The sequence below is a fragment of the Rhineura floridana genome, chromosome 1 (genome assembly GCF_030035675.1).
Source record: "Rhineura floridana isolate rRhiFlo1 chromosome 1, rRhiFlo1.hap2, whole genome shotgun sequence".
Lineage (NCBI taxonomy): Eukaryota > Metazoa > Chordata > Lepidosauria > Squamata > Rhineuridae > Rhineura > Rhineura floridana.
In genome coordinates, this window is record NC_084480.1 from 263,166,866 (window position 1) to 263,191,479 (window position 24,614).

General features: G+C 41.0%; 1 protein-coding gene across 13 annotated transcripts in view; it reads left to right on the top strand.

The window, feature by feature from the left end:
• The window catches only part of CHD7 (chromodomain helicase DNA binding protein 7), a 270,130-nt gene that overhangs the window by 185,580 nt on the left and 59,936 nt on the right, over positions 1 to 24,614 (top strand). For all 13 annotated transcript variants that reach the window (XM_061599721.1, XM_061599738.1, XM_061599686.1 and 10 more), the window contains 3 exons: positions 3,948 to 4,062; positions 18,814 to 18,897; positions 24,398 to 24,535. In XM_061599721.1, coding sequence (XP_061455705.1) covers positions 3,948 to 4,062; positions 18,814 to 18,897; positions 24,398 to 24,535 — 337 coding nt within the window. The remainder of the gene's footprint in view (positions 1 to 3,947; positions 4,063 to 18,813; positions 18,898 to 24,397; positions 24,536 to 24,614) is intronic.

Sequence of the window (24,614 nt, forward strand, 5' to 3'; positions counted from 1 at the left end):
ACAATTTAGGGGCTGCCACAGAGAATGCCCTTTCCCAGCCACCACCACCCTCGAACTTTTGAGGGCTGCAGCACTACCAGCTAGTCATGTAACTGTATGCAACTGGAGCTGGACTGAGTGAGAGAACTTGCTGTACCGCACCAGAGGGCAGTGATCTCACCAGTTTAATGTGACAATACACGGATCGTTGTCTGGTTGCCCCCCTTTCCCCCTTCCATTCAGAGTACGAGTCATTAGAAGACTTTGTTTGCCTTTAGTGATGATGACATGTAGCCAAAGGTGATTGACTGTGTGGTGCCTTGATGTCATAATGTTCATTACCTAATCTTGATTGGCTGCCCTTTAGCTGCTAGGCAAAATTCAAGGTGCTAGGTTTGGTGTGTAAAGCCCTGTGCAGCTTGGGACCAGGATATCTGAAAGATTGTCTTATTCCGTATATACCCAGTCGATCACTGCTCTCTGCAGATGAGGTCCTATCAGGAGGTCCATTGCGCACAACATAGGAAGTGTTGTGGCACATACCCTTTGGAATTCCCTCTCTTTAAATATTAGACATGTGTCACTTCTGTTATCTTTTTGGCACCTACTGAAGACCTTTTAAGTAGAGACCTTATCCCAGTCTCTGTCTATTATAAAATTGCTTTTTTAGATGTTTTTAAATATATTTATTTTTAAAGATGTTATTAAGGTGTTTTATTTTTAAGGTGTTTGTTTTTGAGATCTTTTAAGATTTTTTAGTATTTTGTCCCTTGTTTGCCACCATGGGCTCCTTCTGGGAGGAAGGGTGGGCTAGAAATTTATTGTTGTTGTTGTTATTATTGACCACTAAAGTTGAGCAGCCTTTTGCAACTTTAAAAATCCTACTTTTCAACTAAAGAAATCAAACATCACAAAAATGCTACATGGCACTAGTTGTATTTACTCATTTTAAGATTTTTATGCCCTACCCTTCTACACAAGGCAAGACAGCTTACAAACAAATTTAATTAAAATGTAATAATAATACCTTTACGCTTTGCACATCAGCCCTCCCCTAGGCACTCCCAAACCATTCCCGACCCCCACCCAAGCACTTTCAAACCACCACCCCCGGCAGCTCACTCTACTCACCAACCTTCCCTTGCAATACCCCCCCCCAGTGTCCACAGGTGTTCCCGTGACTCAGTCACCATGGGCCTGCTCATACCCCTTGCCCACTTGCTCTGCCTGTTCCTAAATCACTGAGGTCTCCATCACTGCCCCATGCCGCCACCCCATGTAGGCTGCTTATGAGTCTCCTGCTCACCTGGCCACCTAGGCTGACGCCGCCACTAATGCCCCACTTAGGTCACTTCCTGGCTTTCCTCCCACCCCCACGGCCTGGAGTAAAGAGAGGCCTCACAGTAGTGATGCAGAGGCCTCCCATGAATCAAGTCCATGGGTCTCCCACGCCACCGCTGCCATGTGCTCTCCCGTTTGCCAGCATGACTCGGTCATGCTGTGCATTTTGCAGTGCTGTTTGTCTGTGATGCTGCAAACTACACAGCATGACAGCGTGATGCTTACATTTTTATTAGATGTATAGAAAATATCAATACAAACCTATACAAATAAGAGCAGCAGATAGACTGCAAGGAAAAAAACAGATTGTAAATCAGAATGCTGATTATAAGATTAAAAGGTTGTTAAATGCCATTAAAACATGGGCTGTTGCATACTGGTCTTTTATCATTTGAATTTATTTAAAGCAACTTGCCATTTAAAGTTATAGTGGAGCACCATGATTTCAGACTTAGGCTATTGAATTTACAGTGCACCCAAATAGGACTTTCAGTCCATAGCTCAGCGACACAACACAGCCACACAACACCTGCTTGATGCACTACAGCAAAAGTTAGTTTTGAAAATCAGATTAAAATTTATTTGCTTATGCACTTAACTAAGCTCTTCAGTTCTGTTGAAATATTTACAGTGCCTTGCAAAAGTAATCAGACCCCTGACCAATGCTCTCATATTACTGAATTACAAATGGTACATCGTAATTTCATTCTGTATGATATTTCATTTTGAAACGCTGAAACTCAAAATCAATTATTATAAGGTGACATTGGTTTTATTTTGGGAAATGTTTTTAAGAAACATAAAAAACTGAAACATGTTGCTTGCGTAAGTATTCAACCCTTGTGCTGTGGAAGTTCCCAGTTTACACAGATGAAAGAAACTGACTATTGAGAACACAATTACCTTGCCATTGGCCTCCACATGCAAACCATTAAAGTTGCTGTCACATTGTTAGGATAAAAACCCCACTGTTGAAGGATCATTGGTCAGGCTGTAGATCTGAAGGAAAATGAAGACCAAAGAACGTTGTACAGAAATGAGAGATAATGTAATAGAAATGCATAGATTAAGAAAAGGGTACAAAATAATATCCAAGTGTTTGGATATCCCAGTGAGCATAGTTAAAGCAATAATCAGGAAGTGGAAACTGCATCACACCACATACACACTGCCAAGAATAGGCCGTCCCTCAAAACTCAGCGCTCAAACAAGAAGGAGACTTGTGAGAGAAGCCAACAGAGAGGCCAACAATCACTTTGAAGGAGCTACAGCATTCAGTGGCTGGGAGTGGAGTAATGGTGCACCCGTCAACCATATCAAGAGCTCTGCATAACACTGGCCTGTATGGGAGAGTGGCAAGAAAGAAGCCATTACTCAAAAAGTACCATCTGAAAGCACGACCGGAGTTTGCCAGAAAGCATGAGAGTGCCCCAGCTGCGATGTGGGAAAAGGTTTTGTGGTTAGATGAGATCAAAATAGAGCTTTTTTGCCAAAACTCAAACTGCTGTGTGCAGTGCAAACCTAACACTGCCCGTGCCTCAAGACACACCATCCCTACAGTGAAGTATGGTGATGGCAGCATCATGCTGTGGGACTGCTTCTCACCAGCAGGGACTGAGCATCTTGTTAAAATTGAAGGAAGAATGGATGGAGCAAAATACAGGGAAATACTGCAAAAGACCCTGCTTCAGTCCACTAAAACACTGAAGCTTGGGAGGAAATTCACTTTTCAGGAGGCCAATGATCCCATGCACAAGGCCAAAGCAACATTGGAGTGGCTCAAGACCAAAAAGATGAATGTCCTACAGTGGCCTAGTCAAAGTCCTGATCTCAATCCCATGGAGAATCTGTGGTGCTCTTTGAAAATTGCAGTCCACAAGTGACGTCCAACTAACCTGAATCTGCTAAGAAGAACGGGCCAAAATCCCTCTGACACTGTGTTGAAAGCTGATACATACCTACCCCAAAAGACTTAAAGCTGTTATTGCAGCAAAAGGTGGCGCTACCAAATATTAATGTGTGGAGGTTGAATACTTAAGCAAGCAATTTGTTTCAGTTTTTTATGTTTCTTACGAACATTTCCCAACATAAAAGCAATGTCACCTTACAATAATTGATTTTGAGTTTCAGTGTTTCAAAATAAAATATAATACAGAACAATATACCATTTGTAAATCAGTAATAAGCGTTGGTCAGGGGTCTGATTACTTTTGCAAGCACTGTATGTCTCGCACTGGGACATTACCAAATTTTGTTGGTTGGTACTTTTTGTCACGATGAACACAGGAATTGTTATCAGCAATATCAGTGGTTGTCCAGGATTTTCTCTGCCCAGACTCATGCCCTGGGAAGATCAATATTTGTTCATGAACAAAATATGTATTGTGTGAGCTGTGTTGTTGTTGTTGTTGTTCTACAAGAGGAAGACTGTTTGATCTAGTTCAGCTATACTTAATGTGTGTGTTGTATTCTTTCCCCAAATGAAATTTCAGATGTTTTAAAATGAAGAGGGATTGTGTGCTAATTTTTACATAATTATTTTACATAAATATCAAACTCTGATTAAATTTCACAAAACTGGGATATTACATGTTTGGATTTCTTTTTTTCTTGATTTCATCTTTTAGCTCTTACCTTCACTGTCAGTGGGCATCTGTGGAAGTGTTGGACAAAGACAGGAGAATTCAGCAAAAGATTAAGAGATTTAAGGCAAAGCAGGGCCAGAATAAATTCCTTTCAGAGGTACGTATTTTTCTGAAAAATTCAGCCTTATAAATAAGCGCACAAAAGTTTCCAGCCAAGGAGAAAAATTACTAGCCGGGTGATAGCTGGCCATGGAAGGACAAGGAGCTCTGGCCTTCCTCTAGCAGACCACTGCATTTCTATGGAGGGTGCAGAGGAGACAGCTTCCCTCCTTGGGTAGCCTGCTTGGTTTGTGTGCTAGGCACAGAGGAGGGATGGAGCACAGCACTCTTCTTTCTTCACCAGCCCACTTGCCTTGCTTGTCACCTGTGGTTATTAGGTGACTGCTTAAATACAAGGCTGTTTTAGTTAGAGTGATGTACTTTAAAGTTTGCATAATTCTTCAAACCTGATGACAGTTGTTCATCACGTCTCTGTCACCTCAGTGCTATGTATTGAATGTTTAGCTGCTCTAAAGCTTTAGCTGGTGCAGAATGTAATGGCCCACCAGACATTGGGAGCAGCCACTAGAAACACATTATACCAGTTCTCAGATGTCTGCTTGCCTCTCAGTTCATTTTTTGCTGGGGAGGGGTGGGGGACAAGGAGCTGGATTTAACCTAGAGCCCTAAACAGTTTAGGTCAAATGTACCTTAAAGATGGTGATTTCCCATGCATCCCATTATAAGTTTACTAATACCATGTATACATTGAGTTCAGAGCACTGTCATTCTTGATGGCTGACTTTCAGTTGTGGAACTGTGCTCAGCGCAGGCTCTAGAGTCCACACTGGTACACTTTTTGAAAACTTTGCAAAAATTTCCTATTTAGCCTGGCAATCGGGTTGCTCACAGTAAGTCTGTATGCAAAGTATTGGGGATGTTCTGTGATATTTTGATAACAATGAAACTTTACTGTTTTGCTGGTGAGGCGGAATTGGAGTTGCTTTTGTTATCTGCTCTGGGCCTTTAGAATGGAGCAAGCTATAACTCTGAATTAATAGTGTACAATCAATATGTTCCTTTCCCCCTTTATTAAATATTCTTGTTTCAGAGATTGAAGCACTGTATGTTTACTTTTTTGTTTTGCTTCCTCTCACCCATAACAAATTACACAGTTATGTTTGCGCTATCCTGATTTTAGTATTGAACTACTTGTAACAGTGTTCTGGCCCAGAGTTTATATTTGCTTTTAGTTAAACTGTGTACGAATTAAGAGAATTGTCTGAATGTAAGAAGAGGTGGAAATATTGGAATGTTATCAGTCTCATACAGATAACAGTAACTTATGTGATAGTATTTACAGCTTTTGTTAGTTTTCCATTTTGCATTGTGTAAACTAGCTTTGTCTGGGCTATCTTCTGGCCTTCCTCTCTTGTGTATTAATTCCACCTGTCCCTGTGATGGCTTGATCTACGGTCAGTTACATCTGCATTAACTAAGCATGGTTAATGCAGTATTTTATGAGGGTTTGCATCCCTAGCTTCAAACCCTCATTAAAATGAGAAGATTGGTTACTCTTAACTGTAGCTAGGGGAAAGGGGCTGAGGGACTATAATCAGCTCTTAATCTGTTACCTATGGTTACACTTCCACGAGGCCATGGACTGATTTACCCCAGAGATTGCCAACCTTGTGGGCACATTTGGAAACCTGATAAACTTTTGTAGACACCACTCAACTCTCACTGAGTGCACGCGCACACACACACAACACCAATTAGGTTTGAATAAAGTGTTTGAGCTTTCTTCAAGCCTAGTTTGTGGGGACTTGCTCTTCCTGGAGAGTGCAGTTGCGGAGGAAGGCTATTTTCAAGCCTAATTGTGGGTGTGGGTATGCAACTAGTGAGGGGAAGTTGAGTCGTTCCTCCCTAGCTGCACTTTCCAGGAAGATCACCCCCACCCCCGCAATTCAGCGGTAAACAAGCTCTTCCCCTGTTGCAATTAGGCTTGAAAGAAGCTTTCTACTGTAACCAATAGAAGACTTATTTCAAGCTTAATTGCAGTGCAGGGGTATTTTTGACAGGGGAGGCAGTCACAGTTCAGGAAAGTTAACCCTTCCCTCCCCTGGTGACATCTCTCAAAATTACCCCCCCCCCCGCATTGCAATTAGCAGAGTTAAACTTTCCTTCCCCAGCTGTGACCACCCCCACACCACAGTTAACCTTGGGGAAAAAAGCCTTCTACTAGCTGTTCAAGATAGCAGTTTTCAAACATAATTGCAGTGGAAGAGGGGGAGGATAAGCCAAGTCCTACCGGTGGTGCCAGGGAAGCTTTGGTGGATACCAGATTGGCCATCCTGTAATTTACCCATTTAAACAAAATATTTCTTAAACTTTTCTTTCTTGCTTTATGCCTCTTAAATTGTGGGTAGTATTCTGGTATAGCATATCTGTGTGGAATTTGGAAATCTGACATCTACATTTCATGTTTTTAACAGGTGTAAAATAGTAATAAATTTCATTGCCAAGCACAGTTAAATCAAAATCTTTATATAAACCATAAAGAAACAAATTATTACTACCAATACTACTATTACTACATGGCATTTATATAGGGTTGAATCCAGAGCTCCACTCAGGATGGTCCCATATGCAAATGCTTCCCCTTCTCCTTGCATCCCCCAGTGCCACCTCCCACTCAGTTATGGAGGGTCCCACAACCTTCCACACCTGATTTTTGAGGGTCATAGGGCACTGCAGAGGGACGCAGAATCCACCAAAATTGTTCTGTTCCCCATTCTGCCAGCAAAATTCATCCTCTAAACCAGAATCCTTCTGTGGATGGAAGAAGCCTTTCTGTTTGCAAGAGGCAAAGTTTGCATCGTACCCATAGGGCTTTATATAATGGTTCATATACGTTTCCAGTCTAGTCTACTGCAATGGAGGTAAATATATATATAAATAAATAGGACACTGTCTGGCAGAAATTCTTATCCATATAAATGAATAAGGAACAGACAGTGTGCACCACAAAACAGAGTTTGGACCATCCCAGATTCACACATCTACGAAACTAGGAGACTGTCACCTTTGAAATGCCTTAGCATTCTGTTCAGCCCAGTGCTTCATTTTGGCACAAGTAACTCTCAAGCATGTAGACTCTATGTCATTATTTGCCAATGTATCTAGAAATTAATAAGGAACTTGGAATGTCCACTCCAAAATAAATTGTGGGCCAGTGACACACCCACACCATCAGTCAGTGGTGCTGAAGAAGTTTGGTGGGACTCAAAATACAAATAGTCTGCACTTAGAAAAGCATGTCATATTTCAAGTCAATCCCAAACGCTAATTAAATTGGAGTGGATTAACATATGACCACTGCTAGCTACCACTAACTCTCCCTTACTATTTCCTCTTCTTTCATAAACAAAACAAAACTTTACATACCTTTATGAAGGGGGAGGAGATAACTGGCATTGGGAAGGGTTCCTAATCAAGCACCTTTCCTACTCAAACCTAAAAGCGATACACCTAGGCATGTTTTAGAATATCATTTCCTTCTGGGATTATGGAGTTTATAGTTTCTCTTTGTAGCATTCTTTACAGAAAAAAAGATAGGCAGGTAATGATGCTCCTAAATATGCATACTTTTTCAGCTTCGAGTCAGACTGACTTAGCAGGGAGGCTGGTCAAAAACCATTTGTGTTTCTAGAATCTTCCTTTCAAATGCTCAAAAACAAATCCTTGATGTAGTCTTAATGGTTTTCTAGATGAGTCGAGTAGGTGTTGGTTTGCACATCTCTGTTAGTGGTGCAAGTCCTGAAACTCTCCAAGCTGCAAGGCATACTAATCATCATTGAGTCTTGTCAGTCTGTTCACAGCCAGTCCTCAACTATGGTTGGACACTGTATTGACACTGAGACTGCCACACCCAGGTGAGATAGAAAGAGAAGAGAACTAAGTATCCTCAGCATACTGGTTGCAATTAATGCCAATCTTCTTATAGTGCTCTCATTTATACAGTGGACTGGAGAAGCGATACACCTAGGCATGTTTTAGAATATCATTTCCTTCTGGGATTATGGAGTTTATAGTTTCTCTTTGTAGCATTCTTTACAGAAAAAAAGATAGGCAGGTAATGATGCTCCTAAATATGCATACTTTTTCAGCTTCGAGTCAGACTGACTTAGCAGGGAGGCTGGTCAAAAACCATTTGTGTTTCTAGAATCTTCCTTTCAAATGCTCAAAAACAAATCCTTGATGTAGTCTTAATGGTTTTCTAGATGAGTCGAGTAGGTGTTGGTTTGCACATCTCTGTTAGTGGTGCAAGTCCTGAAACTCTCCAAGCTGCAAGGCATACTAATCATCATTGAGTCTTGTCAGTCTGTTCACAGCCAGTCCTCAACTATGGTTGGACACTGTATTGACACTGAGACTGCCACACCCAGGTGAGATAGAAAGAGAAGAGAACTAAGTATCCTCAGCATACTGGTTGCAATTAATGCCAATCTTCTTATAGTGCTCTCATTTATACAGTGGACTGGAGAAGAAACAGAATGGCACTTGTGAAACCCCAAAGGAAATGTCCTAGTAGAACCTTCCCACTGAGAATAAGCAGAACTATTTATTCAGGAGCAAATCCCTGAATAACCACCAGTTCATACAATCTTGTCATCTGCATTTCACAATCAACTGTATTAAAGGCTGCAGAAAGAACAAGAAAAATTAGGAATACACTTTTCAATGTCAATCTCTTGTTGAAGATCGCCACCCAGGGCCATAGGTGTGGTTTGAATGCTAAACTCAGTGTGAAAACCAGACTGGTGGGAATCAAGAAAGCTGTTGCTATGCAAATATGCCAAAGACTAGATGTCCACTTCTTGCTTAGTGACCTTCTCCAGAAAGAGAAATTGGAGTAGGACCATTGCTAACCGAATTCCACACACAGTGTAGTCTGGCCACTGTTTGCAGAAGGCTGTGGAGATTCTTAACTAATGACAGTGAAATGATGGACTGTTTGTGAGCCAACAAACTGAGGTTTAATCCAGACAAGACAGAAGTACTACTGGTCAGTAGAAATGCTAGCCTGGGATAGCAAATACAATTTATTCTTGATGAGGTTGCACTTGTACTGAAGGACCAAGTTTGCAGTTTGGATGTGCTTTTGGACTTTGGTGGGCAGGTGGCTATTGTGGCTAGGAACATGTTTGTCCAGTTTCAGCTGGTGCACCAGCTGCGCCCCTTCCAGAAGAAAGTACATCTGGCTACAGTTTTGCATGCCTTGGTAAAATCCAGATTAGAATTCTGCAACACATTCTATATGAGGCTGCCCTTGAAAAGTGTTTGGAAACTGCAATTGGTGCAGAATGCAGCATCCAGAATAATTTCTGTGGCCTACTTTTATGACCATATTACACTAGTCCTGTTTAAGTTCCACTGCCTTCCAATTTGTTTCTGGCCCAATTCAAGGTGCTAGTAATTACTTACAAAGCTCTTAACTGCCCATGAGTTGTGGTCACCTTTGGAGGCCCTGCTCTGTAATCTGGACCAAGAGACATGCAATTGAGGATGTAACACAGGTATTTCTAATTGCAATGCCTCAATTGTGCAACTCCCTCCCAAGGGAGTGTGGACTGGCCCCTTCTCTATTGTCTTATAGGTGGGTAGTTAAGATATTTTTATTCAATCAGGATGTTTTTTTAACAAATTTCTAACTTTTTATTCAATCAGGATGTTTTTTAACAAATTTCTAACTTTTCAAAAAAGAAATTCTTTATAAAGTGGTGTATGGAAAAATTGAAATGGACTGCCTTCAAGTTGATTCTGACTTATGGCGACCCTATGAATAGGGTTTTCATGGTAAGCGGTATTCAGGGGTGGTTTACCACTGCCTTCCTCTGAGGCTGAGAGGCCGTGACTGGCTCAAGGTCACCCAGTGAGCTTCATGGCTGTGTGGGATTCGAACCCTGGTCTCCCAGGTTGTAGTCCAACACTTTAACCACTACACCAGACTGGCTGTCATACACACCAAAACATAATCAGTAAAGTTCACTATACTGGTTGAAGCTGATGGGAGTTGTCGTCTATCAGCATCTGGAGGGTCGCAGATTCCTCATCCTAATGATTTAAAACATTCATTCCATTTCTTAAAAGCCAGAGACAACCTAGTAATAACTTGGCATAACCTAAAACATACTGAACCAGACTACAACACAATTTCTACAATACAAGGCTCAGGTGGCCTCAGTGGCTAGGAGTGCCTTTTTCCTGCTACGGCTGGTGTATCAGCTTCAGCCCCTTTTGGACAGAGAAGACTTGGCCACAGTGCTCCATGCTCTGGCAACTTCCAAACTGGATTACTGCAATGCGCTCTACGTGAGGCTGCCTTGAAGACGACTCGGAAACGTCAACTGATCCAAAATGCAGCAGCCAGATTATTGGCAGGAGTTCCTTTTAGAACCTCTGTAATCCCTGTTTTAAAACAGCTGCATTGGTTACCAGTTCGTTGCCAGTTCAAGGTACTCATGTTGGTGTTTAAAGCCCTAAACAATTTAGGTTCCAAATATCTGAAAGACTGCCTCCTTCCCTACTGTCCTTCTCAGGTGTTGAGATATGCAGAGGGAGCCCTTTTGGTAGTTCCACCACCCTCGGAAGCTTGGAGGTGGTGGCCTGGGAGAGGGCATTATCTGTGGCAGCCCCTAAGCTGTGGAACTCCCACTCCACCGAGGTGCATCTGGTAAGTTCATTGTACAGTTTTCGGTGAATGCTGAAGATGCACCTCTTTAACCTGGCCTTCGACATTTGAGATGTATATTTTTAGGATCCATTCTATTTTTTGTGATGTTGTTTAGGTTGTTTTTAACTGTTTTAAATATGTGTTTTAAAATTGTTGTAACCTGCCCTGGGACTTCTGGGTGAAGGGCAGGTTGTTGTTGTTAATAATAACAGTAATAACAACAACAGTGAAGACCACAATAAGAAGGCGGGTATTCAGAGCCCATTTTAAAATATTTGAAGGTCATCACCATCACTTTAAATTGGGCCTTGAAACATACCGGCAACCAGTGCAACTAGTTCAGTACAGGTTCAATATGTTCCAGTCAACTGGCACCAACCAACAGCCAGGCGGCTGCATTTTGCATGAGCTGAAGTTTCCAAACTGATTTTATTGTGTTTTATTCTTGCTAGCTATGATTTTTGTTTTGACTGTTTTACTTTAGTTTTTATTTATTTGGTTTTAGTTACTTAACAAAATTTTATATACCTCTTGATTGTGAAAAACCTATGCATTTTACCCAAAAAAATTAAAATAAATAAAAGTTAAAAACAAGTCATTAAAAACATTGTAAAGAATGATTAAAATCAGTGGTAGAGAAAAAAGAGATTAAAACACACCAGCTTCTATGTGTCTGAATAGGCTTGCCTAAACAGAAAAGGTTTAATCAGATGCCGAAAAGAATACAGCAAAGGTACCTCCCTGATGTCAATAGGCAGGGAGTTCCAAAGCTAAAAGAATGATTTATTACAAATGTAGAATGAGTATTATGTGGTACCTGTAACAGGACCAGTTCCTCAAAGTGATTGAGTTGAGAAGGCAAATATTGGGTAAGGCGGTCCCCAAGTACACCGGTCCCAAGCTGATAAGAGCTTTATACAGCAATACTTTGAACTTGGCACAGTAACAATTCAGCAACCAGTGCAGATTTCTAAGAAGAGGTGTTAGATGTTGACAGGGTCTCCACTCCTGTCAGCAGCTTTGTTGCAGCATTTTGTATGAATTGCAGTTTCCGGGTCAAGCGCAAGGGAAGCCCCACATAGAGTGCATTGTAGTAATCCAGTTTTTTGGTACCCAATGCCTGAACTATTGTGTTTAAGCTCTCCCAGTCCAGGAACGGTCATAACCTTTGTACCAAGCGCAGCTGATAAAAGACACTTCTGGCCAGGGCTGTGGAGTCGGTACGCCAAACCTTCGACTCTGACTCCTCTATTTTTCTACTGTCCGACTCTGACTCTACCCAAAATTTCTTCCAACTCCACAGCCCTGGAAAGGGCTGTAAATGTCTATTTAAATTGGAAGCTCTCACAGGAGCATTTTTATCGCTGTCTGAATATGCGCTGATCTTGGCATCACAGCATTTGTCTTCATCTGGGTCCTGTGTCATACACTGACACACAAAATGTTTTCCATCTTGAGTTATGGTGAAATGCTCAACTACAGCTGACTTCATGGGAAGCTTCTTTGACATTTTGAATTTATATTTTAAAAAAATTGTCAAATCAAAATTTATTTTGAAGTCTGAGTCGGTACATTTCTACCGACTCCACAGCCCTGCTTCTGGCCACTGAAGCCACCTGAGCCTGTAATGACAAAACTTGGTCCAGAATCACCCCGAGACTTTGTACCTGCTCCTTCAGGGGGAGTACAGCCCCATCTACAGGCAATTGACCAATTTCTCAGGCACAAGAACCATTCACCCACAGTGCCTCCGTCTTGCCAGAATTCTAGCTCAGCTTAGTTTCTGTCATTCAACCCACTGCTACATCCAGGCACCGGTCCAGGGTCCACACAGCATCTCCTGATTCAGATGTTATGGAGAAACAGAGCTGAGTGTCATAACATACTGATGGCACCATGCCTCAAAATTCCTGAGGATCTCTCCCAGCGGCTTCATATAGGTATTAAATAGCATTAGGGATAAAATAGTGTCCTGCATTACTCTATAGCATAACTGCCAGAGGGCCAAAAAAACACTCTCCCAACTCTACTCTCTGGACCCGGGTCCTGTAGGTAGCCGGAACCACTGTAACATAGTGCCTCCAGTTCCCATTCCATGGAGCTGGACTCGGGGGATAGTATGGTCAATGGTATTGAAAGCTGCAAAGAGACCAAGAAGCAGGAGCTTGGTGGTACTCACTTTCTGTAAAGGTCATCCATCATGGCGACCAAGGGCAACTCATTCCCATGGCCAGGCCTGAACTCAGTTTGGAAGAGATTTAAATAATCTTTCTTGTCCAAGCCCAGGTCCACTACCCTCTCCACCATCTTCCACTGTCCTCTTCACCACCTTCCCCAAGAAGGGGTATTTGTGACTGGTTGATAGTTATTCCAATCCAAGGGGTCCGGGGCTGGCTTCTTTAAGAGTGGTTGTACCACCTCCTCTTTCAAGGCAGCAGGGACGAAACTCTCATGCAGTGAGGTGTTCACCACACTCTGGACCTAACCAACAAGACCCCCTCTGCTAGACTTTTAATAAGCCAAGAGGGACAGGGGTCAAGAGGGCATATGTTCACACATGCAACCGTCAGCACCTTGTCCACATCAGCTAACTGAATAAGCTGAAACGGATCCCACAACACATCACCAACTCTGGCATTAAGTACCTCATCTCAGGCTGCAACAACTGCAGAGTCAAGGCCACTCTGAAAGTTGTACTGCCTCTGAAAGAGCAGGTTCATAATCTGGGAGTGCTCCTGGATCCAGCTTTGTCACTAGAGTCCCAGGTGACCTCAGTAGCTAGGAGTGCCTTTTACCAGCTTTGGGTGGCAAGGCAGCTATGGCCATTTTTGGACTGAGATAGCCTGACCACTGTTGTCCATGCACTAGCAACCTCCAGACTGAGTTACTGTAATGCATTCTATGTGGGACTGCCCTTGAGGTTGGTCTGAAAGTTGCAGCTGGTGCAAAATGCAGCAGTGGGACTGCACTGGGATAGGGCATCGCCAACATGTCACCCCACTGCTGAAAGAATTGGACTGGCTGCCCAGCTAAGTTCAAGGTGCTGGTTTTCGTATACAAAGCCCTGTAAGTTTTTTTTAAAGATGTTTTTAAGATGTTTTAATACATTTTTTAAGATGTTTGGTTTTAATATATTTTAAAGCTTGTTTTAATGATGTTTTAAAGTGCTTTTACTGTTTTTGTCTGCTGCCCAGGCCTCCTCCTGGGAAGAAGGGCAGAATATAAATTTAATTATAAATAAATAAATAAAGTTGAGTGACGTTATCCTCAAAGTGTGTAACCAGGTGGTCGCAGTGGGTCTGTGAATGCTCCAGAGGTCTCTTCTCTGCAGTGGGAGTCAGTAACCTCCAGAAAAGCTCACTCTCTCTTCCTTTTTCTTCTTTTTTACGGATACTGTGATACTGTTATTGTAAACCTTGGTGGTGGGCTTTGTTAGGGCCAAAAGGTGGTAAAAAGGCTTCCCCCAGGCACCTGGTTGGCCACTGTGAGAACAGGATGCTTGACTAGATGGGCCACTGGCCTGATCCAGCAGGCTCTTCTTATGTTCTTAAAAATGTTTTTTATAAATAAATAAAACTACAAATGTTTCATCTGTTTAGCACTTTTCTCTCCCTGAAAGGTGCAATGATTTCATCTGCTAAAGGACTCAGATTCTCCTGAGTGGCTTTGACACACCAAAATGGACCTAGGTCCTACTTGTGATACCTCTGATAAGCGCACCCTTTGCATGATTGAACAGGAGAACCTGAAACTGATCCAAATAAATAGATCTGGGTTTGTTGTTATGTGCCTTCATGTGGATTACAACTTATGGCAACCCTATGAATCAGTGACCTCCAATAGCATCTGTTATAAACCATCCTGTTCAGATCTTGTAAGTTCAGGTCTGTGGCTTCTTTTATGAAATCAATCCATCCCTTGTTTGGTCTTCCTCTTTTCTACTGTTTTTCCCAGCATTATTGTCTTTTCTAGTAAAATGTCTTCTCATGATGTGTCCAAAGTATGATAACCTCAGTTTCATCATTTTAGCTTCTAATGATAGTTCTGGATTAATTTCTTCTAACACCTAATTATTTGTCTTTTTTGCTATCCATGGTATCCACAAAGCTCTCCTCCAACACCACATTTCAAATTATTTTCCTCTTTCACTGTCCAACTTTCACATCCATACATAGAGATCGGGAGTACCATGGTCTGAATGATCCTGACTTTAGTGTTCAGTGATACATCTTTGCATTTGAGGACCTTTTCTAGTTCTCTCATAGCTGCCCTCCCTAGTCCTAGTCTTCTTCTGATTTCTTGACTATTGTCTCCATTTTGGTTAATGACTGTGCAAAGGTATTGATAATCCTTGACAAGTTCAATGTCCTCATTGTCAACTTTAAGTTACATAACTCTTCTGTTGTCATTACTTTAGTCTTCTTGACGTTCAGCTGTAGTCCTGCTTTTGTGCTTTCCTCTTTAACTTTCAACAGCATTCGTTTCAAATAATTACTGGTTTCTGCTGGTAGTATGGTATCGTCGACATATCGTACATTATTGATATTTCTCCCTCCAATTTTCACACCTCCATCTTGGTCCAATCCCACTTTCTGTATGATATGTTCAGCATATAGATTAAACAGACAGGGTGATAAAATACACCCTGTGTCCACTCTCTTTCCAACTGGGAACCAGTCGATTTCTCCATATTCTGTTCTTACAGGAGCCTCTTGTCCACAGTATAGGTTGCACATCAGAACGATCAGATGCTGTGGCACCCCCATTTTTTAGAGCATTCCATAGTTTTTCATGATGTACACAATCAAAGGCTTTGCTGTAATCTATAAAGTTGTCCAATCCCACTTTCCGTATGATATGTTCTGCATATAGATTAAACAGATAGAGTGATAAAATACACTGCCTCTCTCACACTCTTTCTGATTGGGAAATGGAAATGGACTGCCTCCAAGTTGATTCCAACTTATGGTGACCCTTAGGGTTTTCATGGTAAGCGGTATTCAGAGAGGGTTTACCATTGCCTTCCTCTGAGGCTAAGAGGCAGTGACTGGCCCAAGGTCACCCAGTGAGCTTCATGCCTGTGTGGGGATTCAAACTCTGGTCTCCCAGGTCGTAGTCCAACACCTTGGTTTATCCATATTCTGTCCTTACAATAGCCTCTTGTCCAGAGTATAAGTTGCGCATTAGGATAATCAGATGTTGTGGCACCCCGTTTCTTTTAAAGCATTCCATCGTTTTTCATGATCTATACAATCAAAGGCTTTGCTGTAATCTATAAAGCACAGGGTGATTTTCTTCTGAAATTCCTTGGTCATTGGACCATTGGGTCATTGTATGTTTGCAATATGATCTCTGGTACTCTCCCCTTTCTAAATCCAGTTTGGACATCTGGCATTTCTCACTCCATATATGGTAAGAGCCTTGGTTGTTGAATCTTGAGCATTACTTTACTTGCATGGGATATTAAGGCAATAGTTCAGTAATTACTGCATTCCCTGGGATCCCCTTTCTTTGGAATTGGGATATATATTGAATGCTTCCAGTCTGTGGGCCATTGTTTAGTTTTCCATATTTGTTGACAAATGTGTGTCAAAATTTGGACAGACTCAGTCTCAGTCACTTGTAGCAACTCTATTGGTATGCCACCCTGGGCTCCTACTGGGAGGAAGGGTGGGATATAAATCAAACAATAAATAAACAAAATAAAATAAATGCCATCTATTCCTGGTGATTTGTTTCTTCCAAGTATTTTCAGTTCAGTTTTCGCCTCACATTCTAAAATTTCTGGTTCTTCATCATACAGTTCCTCCGTGAATGAATCTGTCATCCTTGCATCTCTTTTATAGAGTTCTTCAGTGTATTGCTTCCATCTTCCTTTTATTTCATCTTGGTCAGTCAGTGTGTTCCCCTGCTGATTATTCAACGTCCCTACTCTTGGTTTAAATTTCCCTTTAATTTCTCTAATCTTTTGGAAGAAGGCTCTTGTTCTACCCTTTCTGTTGTCCTCTTCTATTTCTATACAATAACGATTGTAATAATTATCTTTGTCCCTGTGTTCTAGTTGCTGTATTGTTGCATTTAGGGTTCTGACCGTATTTCTCTCTCCTTTTGCTTTTGCTTTCCTTCTCTCCTTAACCATTTTAAGAGTTTCGTCAGTCATCCGCTGAGGTCTTTCTTTTTAACTAGAAGTATTGTCTTTTTCATTCTTCTCTGAAACTTATGTGACTTCATTCCATTGTTGTTGTTATTAATTATTATTATTATTATTGATATTTATTAGTCACTTTTTTCCAAAATGGAACTCAGAGCGACTTACAAAAAAAATTGTGCTCAAAGCGGCTTACAGCAAAAGCAAACAACAATTACAAAAACAATTTCATAATAAAATAATACAACAGCAGTAATAAAACAATAACAAATGTCACAGCAAACACAAAAACCTTTTCAGTGCTATAAATATAACATTACATTCTTCTTGTTCTTTTGGTTCTCTATCAGCTAAGTTTAAAGCCTCAAATCTGTTCCTTATTTGACCTTTAAATTCTTCTGGGATGTTATTTAGATTGTATTTTGACGTTATGATTGCTTTGTTGTTGTTCTTTAGCTTTACTCTAATTTTCAATGTTACCAGTTCATGATCTGTACCGCAGTAAACCACCTCTGAATACCTCTTACCATGAAAATCCTGTGAACAGAGTATCCAAACAGATCTGGGTAGTGCCTGATTTTGTATTTAGTTCAGTCATGCTGAAATTATGCAATTTTCTGTACAAGTAGTTAGCAAGTTCACAACAGTACATTGATTAAATTTTTGGTGGAGACACTCCAGATTTAAAAGGCCATTCACCATTCAAAATAGCTCAGTTGGATAGAACATTGCAGAGTCACTGGCAGCTGAAAAAAATGATTTATTCTCAACTGCAGTGATAATAATCCTTAAAGGATTTATGCCATAATTGGTCAGCTTTGGCATGAATCATGAGCATCTGTATTCTAGTCCTCTCTGTTTCATCTACCTTGAGTCCCATGTAAAGCAGCATAGTGAAGAAGTGGAGGGAGAGGATGTGTTTACAGCCAGAATCACAGTTGAACCAGGCTATTGACAGGGTAGTTGTCCAAAGCTAATGGGTAAATGGTTAAAAGATTAAAAGATTTCTAAAGACTAATTGGTTCTGTTCATCTGGGGGCAACGCCTCCTAACTAGTTCACTGCTCTGATGGGCAAAGAATGGGTAGAGTCTTTGCATGCAAAAGACAGTGATACCCACAGTGATGATAGTGTCATATCAGTACTACCAATAACAAAAACTACTGATTTCAGGTGAGTTCAAAAATGTCTGATACACTGTGTGTATCCTGCCATTTGAGTAGGGCAAATATTATTTGTGCAATACCAATATTGCCATGGAGTCTCAAACTCACACTGAGGAGTTTTGCATTTATTTCACTAATCCTTAGCTATGTAACTTGGGTCAATATTATATTCCCATATTGCAGATGCGAGGGCTCAAGCTAAATAGTGTATTTTGAGGTGCAGTGAGAATTGAACCAAGGACTTTGTGGCTAACACTTTTAAACGCTTCAGCACACCAGCTCTCACATAATAATTGAGTACACATCATAAATAAGAAAGTTATTGTTAAGATAAAGAAGTAAACAAAAGTGCAGATTTTGCAGTATGTTATTTACTTGTTCTGAAATAATATGTGAATCTATTTTATACAGAAATTAGGCAACTTCTGTACTTATATTTTTTACATCACTTAGCATACATTGCTTCGATTTCTCTATTGCAAGCATCTAGTCTTCAAGAATTCTAAATGCATTGCATGCTATAAGCCTTTTCAATTGCTCATTAATGAATTGTAATTTCACACTTCATTTAAAATATTCTTAAATATTCTCACACAGTAAAAGGTTTTACACAGTAATTAAAAGGGCCAGTTAACAAAGTCTGAGAAGTCTGATTCCCTCACGGGGAACAATCTTACTGAATTGTTGCATTTCAGTTAACATGTTGACGTTTGCCAAATATACATTACATATTACTGTGGCTCCCAGTTTTTTGATTTACTGAAAAGACTGACTTAAAGAGATTTCTGATCTTGTATTTATGCTTTTTGTCCTTAAACAGATAGATGATGAACTTTTTAATCCTGATTATGTTGAAGTTGATCGAATAATGGATATTTCATATAGCAAGGATGATAATGGAGAGGTAAGGGAACCTGACAGATATAGGTATTTATGACGTTGCTCTGTAGCAATAATATTAACATTATGATGTGTTTTGTTTCAGCTTGCTATTGATAGATGTTGCCAGTCAACAAAACATTGCCTTACCTGCTTGTTTCTATTACCTTTAATAGTAGTGATAAGAGAGAATGTAGAATGTATATTTTTATGGGGAGAAGAAATAGAGAAAGATTCAAAAACTACTTTGGATGCAAGATTTCAACACTGTTTTTCCCGCCATCACACAGGCACTGACATATTCAGTTACAGGAACTCATAATTAAGATTTATGTAGTAATAATATTGCATCTCTTATTTGAATATTTTTGCTCTTTATGGAAACTTATAAAAATTAAGGTTGACAAGGTAGCACTCATTTTGCAAAGAAACCATACTTGTGGCAAGATGCTACAATTAAAATACAAGATGTTCTCAAATTTAGAAACAGTACTGTTTTCCTTTTCAGTGATATATTCATACTTGTTTATTAGTCAGTGCAAGCATTTCTTAGGGTCCTGCATTTATATATTATATAGTAGCCAAATAATCGTTAAAATAAATGTTGACTTCATCACAGTGTCTAGATACTAGGTAAGGATCTTAATAGGCTTTGGACAATGAACTAAATTTCATTCATTTCTTCTTTTATGACCTCTTCCTTGAGCTGCATTGCTTCAGAGAAACTCTAGTAGACTATTACAAGAACAAATAGTTTTATAAAGCAACTGTTAACCTTTCTTTATTACTGTTTATTTTAAGATGTCATAAATTGACAGCTGTTGTTTTCATGGTTGTAGGCTGCCAGGGCATTATAGGGGAAATATTTGACTTATTTGTATGGATTTCTATCTTCAAAAAATATTTTTTATTCTGAAATGCACTATTTGGAATACAGTATTATGAAAAGTAATATGGCATTTTGATGATGACTAGGGGAACTCTGCTCGCCAACTCCCCAGCTCGTTCTGCTCACCATTCCCTCTTTGCATACAAACCCATTTTTGCCTTTTCCCCTCCCACATCCTACCTCCTTTTCTCAACTCTTCCATGCAACAGACCACTCCTATACCCAAGAAAACTCCTGTGGTAAGAATTGGGGTGTGTTTGAGGACTCCAATGGGGAGGGGGGAGAAGCTAGAGCCATTTGCTCTGCCTTGGGCAAGGAAACTACCTTTCTTCCTCCCTGGCAAGCTGATCACACCTGCCTTCTTCCACTAAGCTGAGCAACTGCAGATGGGGAAGCTGGTCCAGGTCGTGCACCCAGCTCCTGTGACTCAGTGGTGTGGCTGATACTGTGTTTGGACTCCTTTTCCACCATGGCCTCTCCTCTTCTCCCCACCCCAACGTGTTGCCATGCTTTCTTCTCTCCACCTCTTCACACCTTCTCCTGCAAGGAGAAGGGAGGCTGCCAGCTGAGGCAAGTGACACAGGACCAGTGGGAAGTGGTCAGGCAGTGCCTCAGCAACTGTCCCTTTCTTCTGCAGCATTCTGCCACTGAGGCTGTTGGGGGAGGCAGCAACAGCAGAGCAGAACGGTTGATGAGGAGCTATCCTGGGCTGTCCTGACTGTTGCTCACCCGAGCCACCTCTCCCACCTTGCTTGTTCCCTCTCTTCCCACCCCATTGCCTGTTGTGGCTGCCAAGAAGTGTTCACCTGCAGGGAAGTTGTCCTGCAGGGAAGTTGTCCTGCAGGAGGCCAGGCCTTGCACGCTACCCTTGTCTCCTCTCTTTCCTGTGTGATGCTGCTGCCGCCGAGGCAGGCAGCTCAAGTGTTCACGCTGCAGTTTGCTCGCTTCAGCTACCTGCCTCACCAGCCACTCTGCTTGCCATGAATGCATGCGCTGAAGCGTTCACGGCGAGCATACACTTAGAAACATATATATATAGTTAGGAATAATACTGTGTCAACGTATCAGCCAATTGGATGTTCAGCTGTTTCTGTCACTGGTAAAATGATAATAAATGCATTGAAATAAGTCTTATCTATACAACCACAAGAGTAGCTGTATGATATAGCCAGCGTGGATTTTTTATGTTCCGCAATGTTAAATTGAAAATATCCCCCCATGCCATTCTGATGCCTCCCATAAGCTCATTTCAAAACAAAACTTCCCCAAACGTATAGTCCTGAACTCAGAAATGCTTGCTTAACAACCCTCTAAATTTTCGTGGTGATACACAAAACAGTCAGAATCGAGAATTCAAAGTGTAAAAAGAGAGAGAGAAAACCCCAGATGCCTTTTGGACTTTTTTCTGTCAGAGTTTTCATAATCTGTTGAAATTAATTTAAAATCAGCTGTGATCACAGAGTACCTGTAATGCTATTACTGACCTTGCCCCATACTCTGACCTTCATCGTCTGGAGTTTAAAACTTAGAAAACTGCCTGGCTGATTTTTAATTAATTTAAGAAATTTTGCATTGAACTAAATTTATTTATTTATTTATTTAAAATATTTCGATCCCGCCCTTCTACCCTATAATAGGGCAGTCAGGGCGGCCTACAAAAGTAAAATCGAACATGTACATAATAAAAATGTAAACGGTAAAATCACAAAAACATTAAAATAAATTAAAATACAATAGATAGATATACACACACACACACACACACACATTCATATATATAGGGATTGGTACTAAAGGGACTAAATGAATGATAGTATTGGGCATGCTCAGTAAGAACCAACTGTCAGTTTTCTAAAAGTCAGATTTGCAGCTGCTGAGCTTGCCTAATCAGGGGGCCATACGCACACCAGACTTTGATTTCACTTGAGACACTCATCGCTTCCCCCAAAGAATCCTGGAAAGTGTAGTTTGTGAAGGGTACTGAAAGGAGACTCCTATTCCACTGACAGAGCTCCAGTGGCCAGAGTGGTTTAACAGTCAGCCACTCTGATTGAAGGTCCGTGAGGGGAACAGGGCGTCTCCTAGCAATTCTCAGCACCCTTCACTAACTACACTTCCCAGGATTCTTTGAGAGAAGCCATGACTGTCCAAAGTGAAATAAAGGCCTGGTGTAGATGTGGCCAGGGACAGCTTTGGTTTCAGTTTGGATGGGAGTCTACATGTGCCTGCTGTAGAATAAAAAGGTGGGGGAAAGCCTGAAGAGCAATGATACTGTTTACAATGTTTTCCTTTTGGAAAGGAAAGGGGCTTCCCCTCTGCCCAGTGCCCACCTACCCAATCTCCACCCCTCCTCCTCCCCTCCCTGCCCCTCCCTCGGGTCAGTGTTGGACTAGGACCTGGGAGATCAGGGTTCAAATCCCCACACAGCCATGAAGCTCACTGGGTGACCTTGGGCAAGTCACTGTCTCTCAGCCTCAGAGGAAGGCAATGGTAAAGCCACCTCTGAATACCGTTTACCATGAAAAACCTATTCATAGGGTTGCCATAAGTCGGGATTGACTTGAAGGCAGTCCATTCCATTTTCAAACATGATTGCACAGAAATAAATCCCATTGAACTCAAAAAGTATGCAAATGGTCAAACTCACACTCCCTTCTCCTCCCTCCTATCCCCTCCCTTTTGCCCCTTCCCTCCTGCTTCCTTTGCCCCTCCCTCCCCATCCCCTTCCAATCCCCTCCTCCCCTTCCAATCCCCTCCTCCCCCTCCCCTTCCTCCTCCCCATGATCAGTTTTGCCTGTCTTAAGCACGATTGCACAGGAGTAATAGCATTGAACTCTATAAGCATGAAAGTGATCAAACCTGCCCTCCCCCTCCCTTTGCCCCCTCCAATCTGCTCCTTCCCCTCTTCCCCATCCTAACCATGATTGCATAGGAGTAAATCCCATTGAACTCAATAAGCATGCAAGTGGTCATACCTGCCTTTCTCCACTCCCTTTCTCCTCCTGTTCCTTCTTCCTCCTTCCCTGCCCATTTCAGCCCTCCCTTCTTCTCCCCGGTCAGTTTCACCTATCTTAAGCATGATTGCTAACCCCACTGACCTCAGTAATTATGCAAATGATCTATCCATTCTCAGCAAACTTGCACAGGATCCCATTTCTTACCTCCCAGATTAAAAAGCAGAGAAATTCACTAATAGGCAAAAAGCCTTGCAGTTTAAGAATGTACCTATAGCTCACAGATATTTCTATCCAACTTTAAAAAGCAGGGAAATTGGGCAGTTACAGCAAATGCACCAGTGGAGCAGGAGACCTGTCCTCCTCTCTGAGATATTGTACTGCCCTACAAATTTGTCAAAATACAAACACCATTTGGGTTGGTCTTTCACAGTCCAATCCGCTTCCTGTGTAACTTGGAAGAATTTGGTAACGTGCCTCTGAGCATATGGGGAGTAGTGGCAACACCTCCAATCAGCCCTAATAATAGAAAGAAGACATGTGCTGTGCTGATCTTGTTTTAGCAGGGAGGAGGCAACGTTATTACGACAGTTGATATAGTTCAGATGGTCACTTTAAATATGTGATTTACTTTGCAATTTTAGTGAAGTTTCCTATAGGAAATCATCTTCTTTTGTTTCTGTTTCTGTGAATATATGAAGTACAGCAACACTTTGCAAAATTTACACTAAAAAAACTCTAAAAATAATTGTGGAATAATGGCACTGACTATTCTGCAGAATAGTCTCCAGTGGACCTCAGGAGTGTCTCAGTTTGCACAAGATAAAACAGTGGGAGGTGAAATATAGCCTAGCAAACTTCTAGGTGTGCTCTATGTTTTTAATTGACCATGCCCACCTTGCCTTAAATGAAGTGGTTTCAACATAGCAGGCTGAAAACATGCATCCTCTTTTTTCCAGCAGCTAGAGTCATTGCTTAAGTAGCAACATATTGTAATGTATCTGATTTTACATCAAACTGCAGTTTCAGATTCAACTGTTAATGCACCCAAAATAGAAATAGAACATAACCTCCAATTTGAAACACAAAAGGCTGTCTTCACCATCATATGTCATTGACCAATAAAAAAGCTTTGAAATTAATAAAAATAAGTTTGACACAGATTTCTAGGATGAATAATGGGGGAAATAAAATTTTCTAGATTCGATTCTCTGTAGAAACATTAGTAACACAGGAAAGAAGCAAAGTAAGAAGAATACCAACAAACATACAAAAATATAATTCTCCATGTTTGGAGATGGCAGGTGTTGCCACCACTCCCCATATGCTCAGAGACACATTACCAAATTCTTCCAAGCTACACAGGAATTGGATTGGACTGTGAAACACCAACCCAAATGGTGTTTGTATTTTGACAAATGTGTAGGTCAGTACAATATCTCAGAGAGGAGGTCAAGTCTCCTGCTCCCCTGGTGCATTCACTATAGCTGCCCAATTTCCCTGCTTTTTAAAGTTTGATAAAAAATACATGTGCACTATAGGTATGTTCTTAAACCGCAAGATTTTTTGCCTATTAGTGAATATATATTTTGTTTAGTCTGCTGAGTTCCATTATACATGATGATACTGTTATGCATTGGTTTTCATTTAATCTGATTTCTGTTTTCTAATTAAAAACAAAGCCTGTGACTCATTATTTGGTGAAATGGTGTTCACTTCCATATGAAGACAGCACATGGGAATTAAAGCAAGACATAGACCAAGCTAAGATAGAAGAATTTGAGAAACTGATGGCCAGGGAGCCAGAAACAGAACGTGTGGTAAGATTTGACTCTGAATAGAAGATATTACTTAAAAATAATACAGTAGTGTGGGTTTTGTAAACCATTAATGTGATTT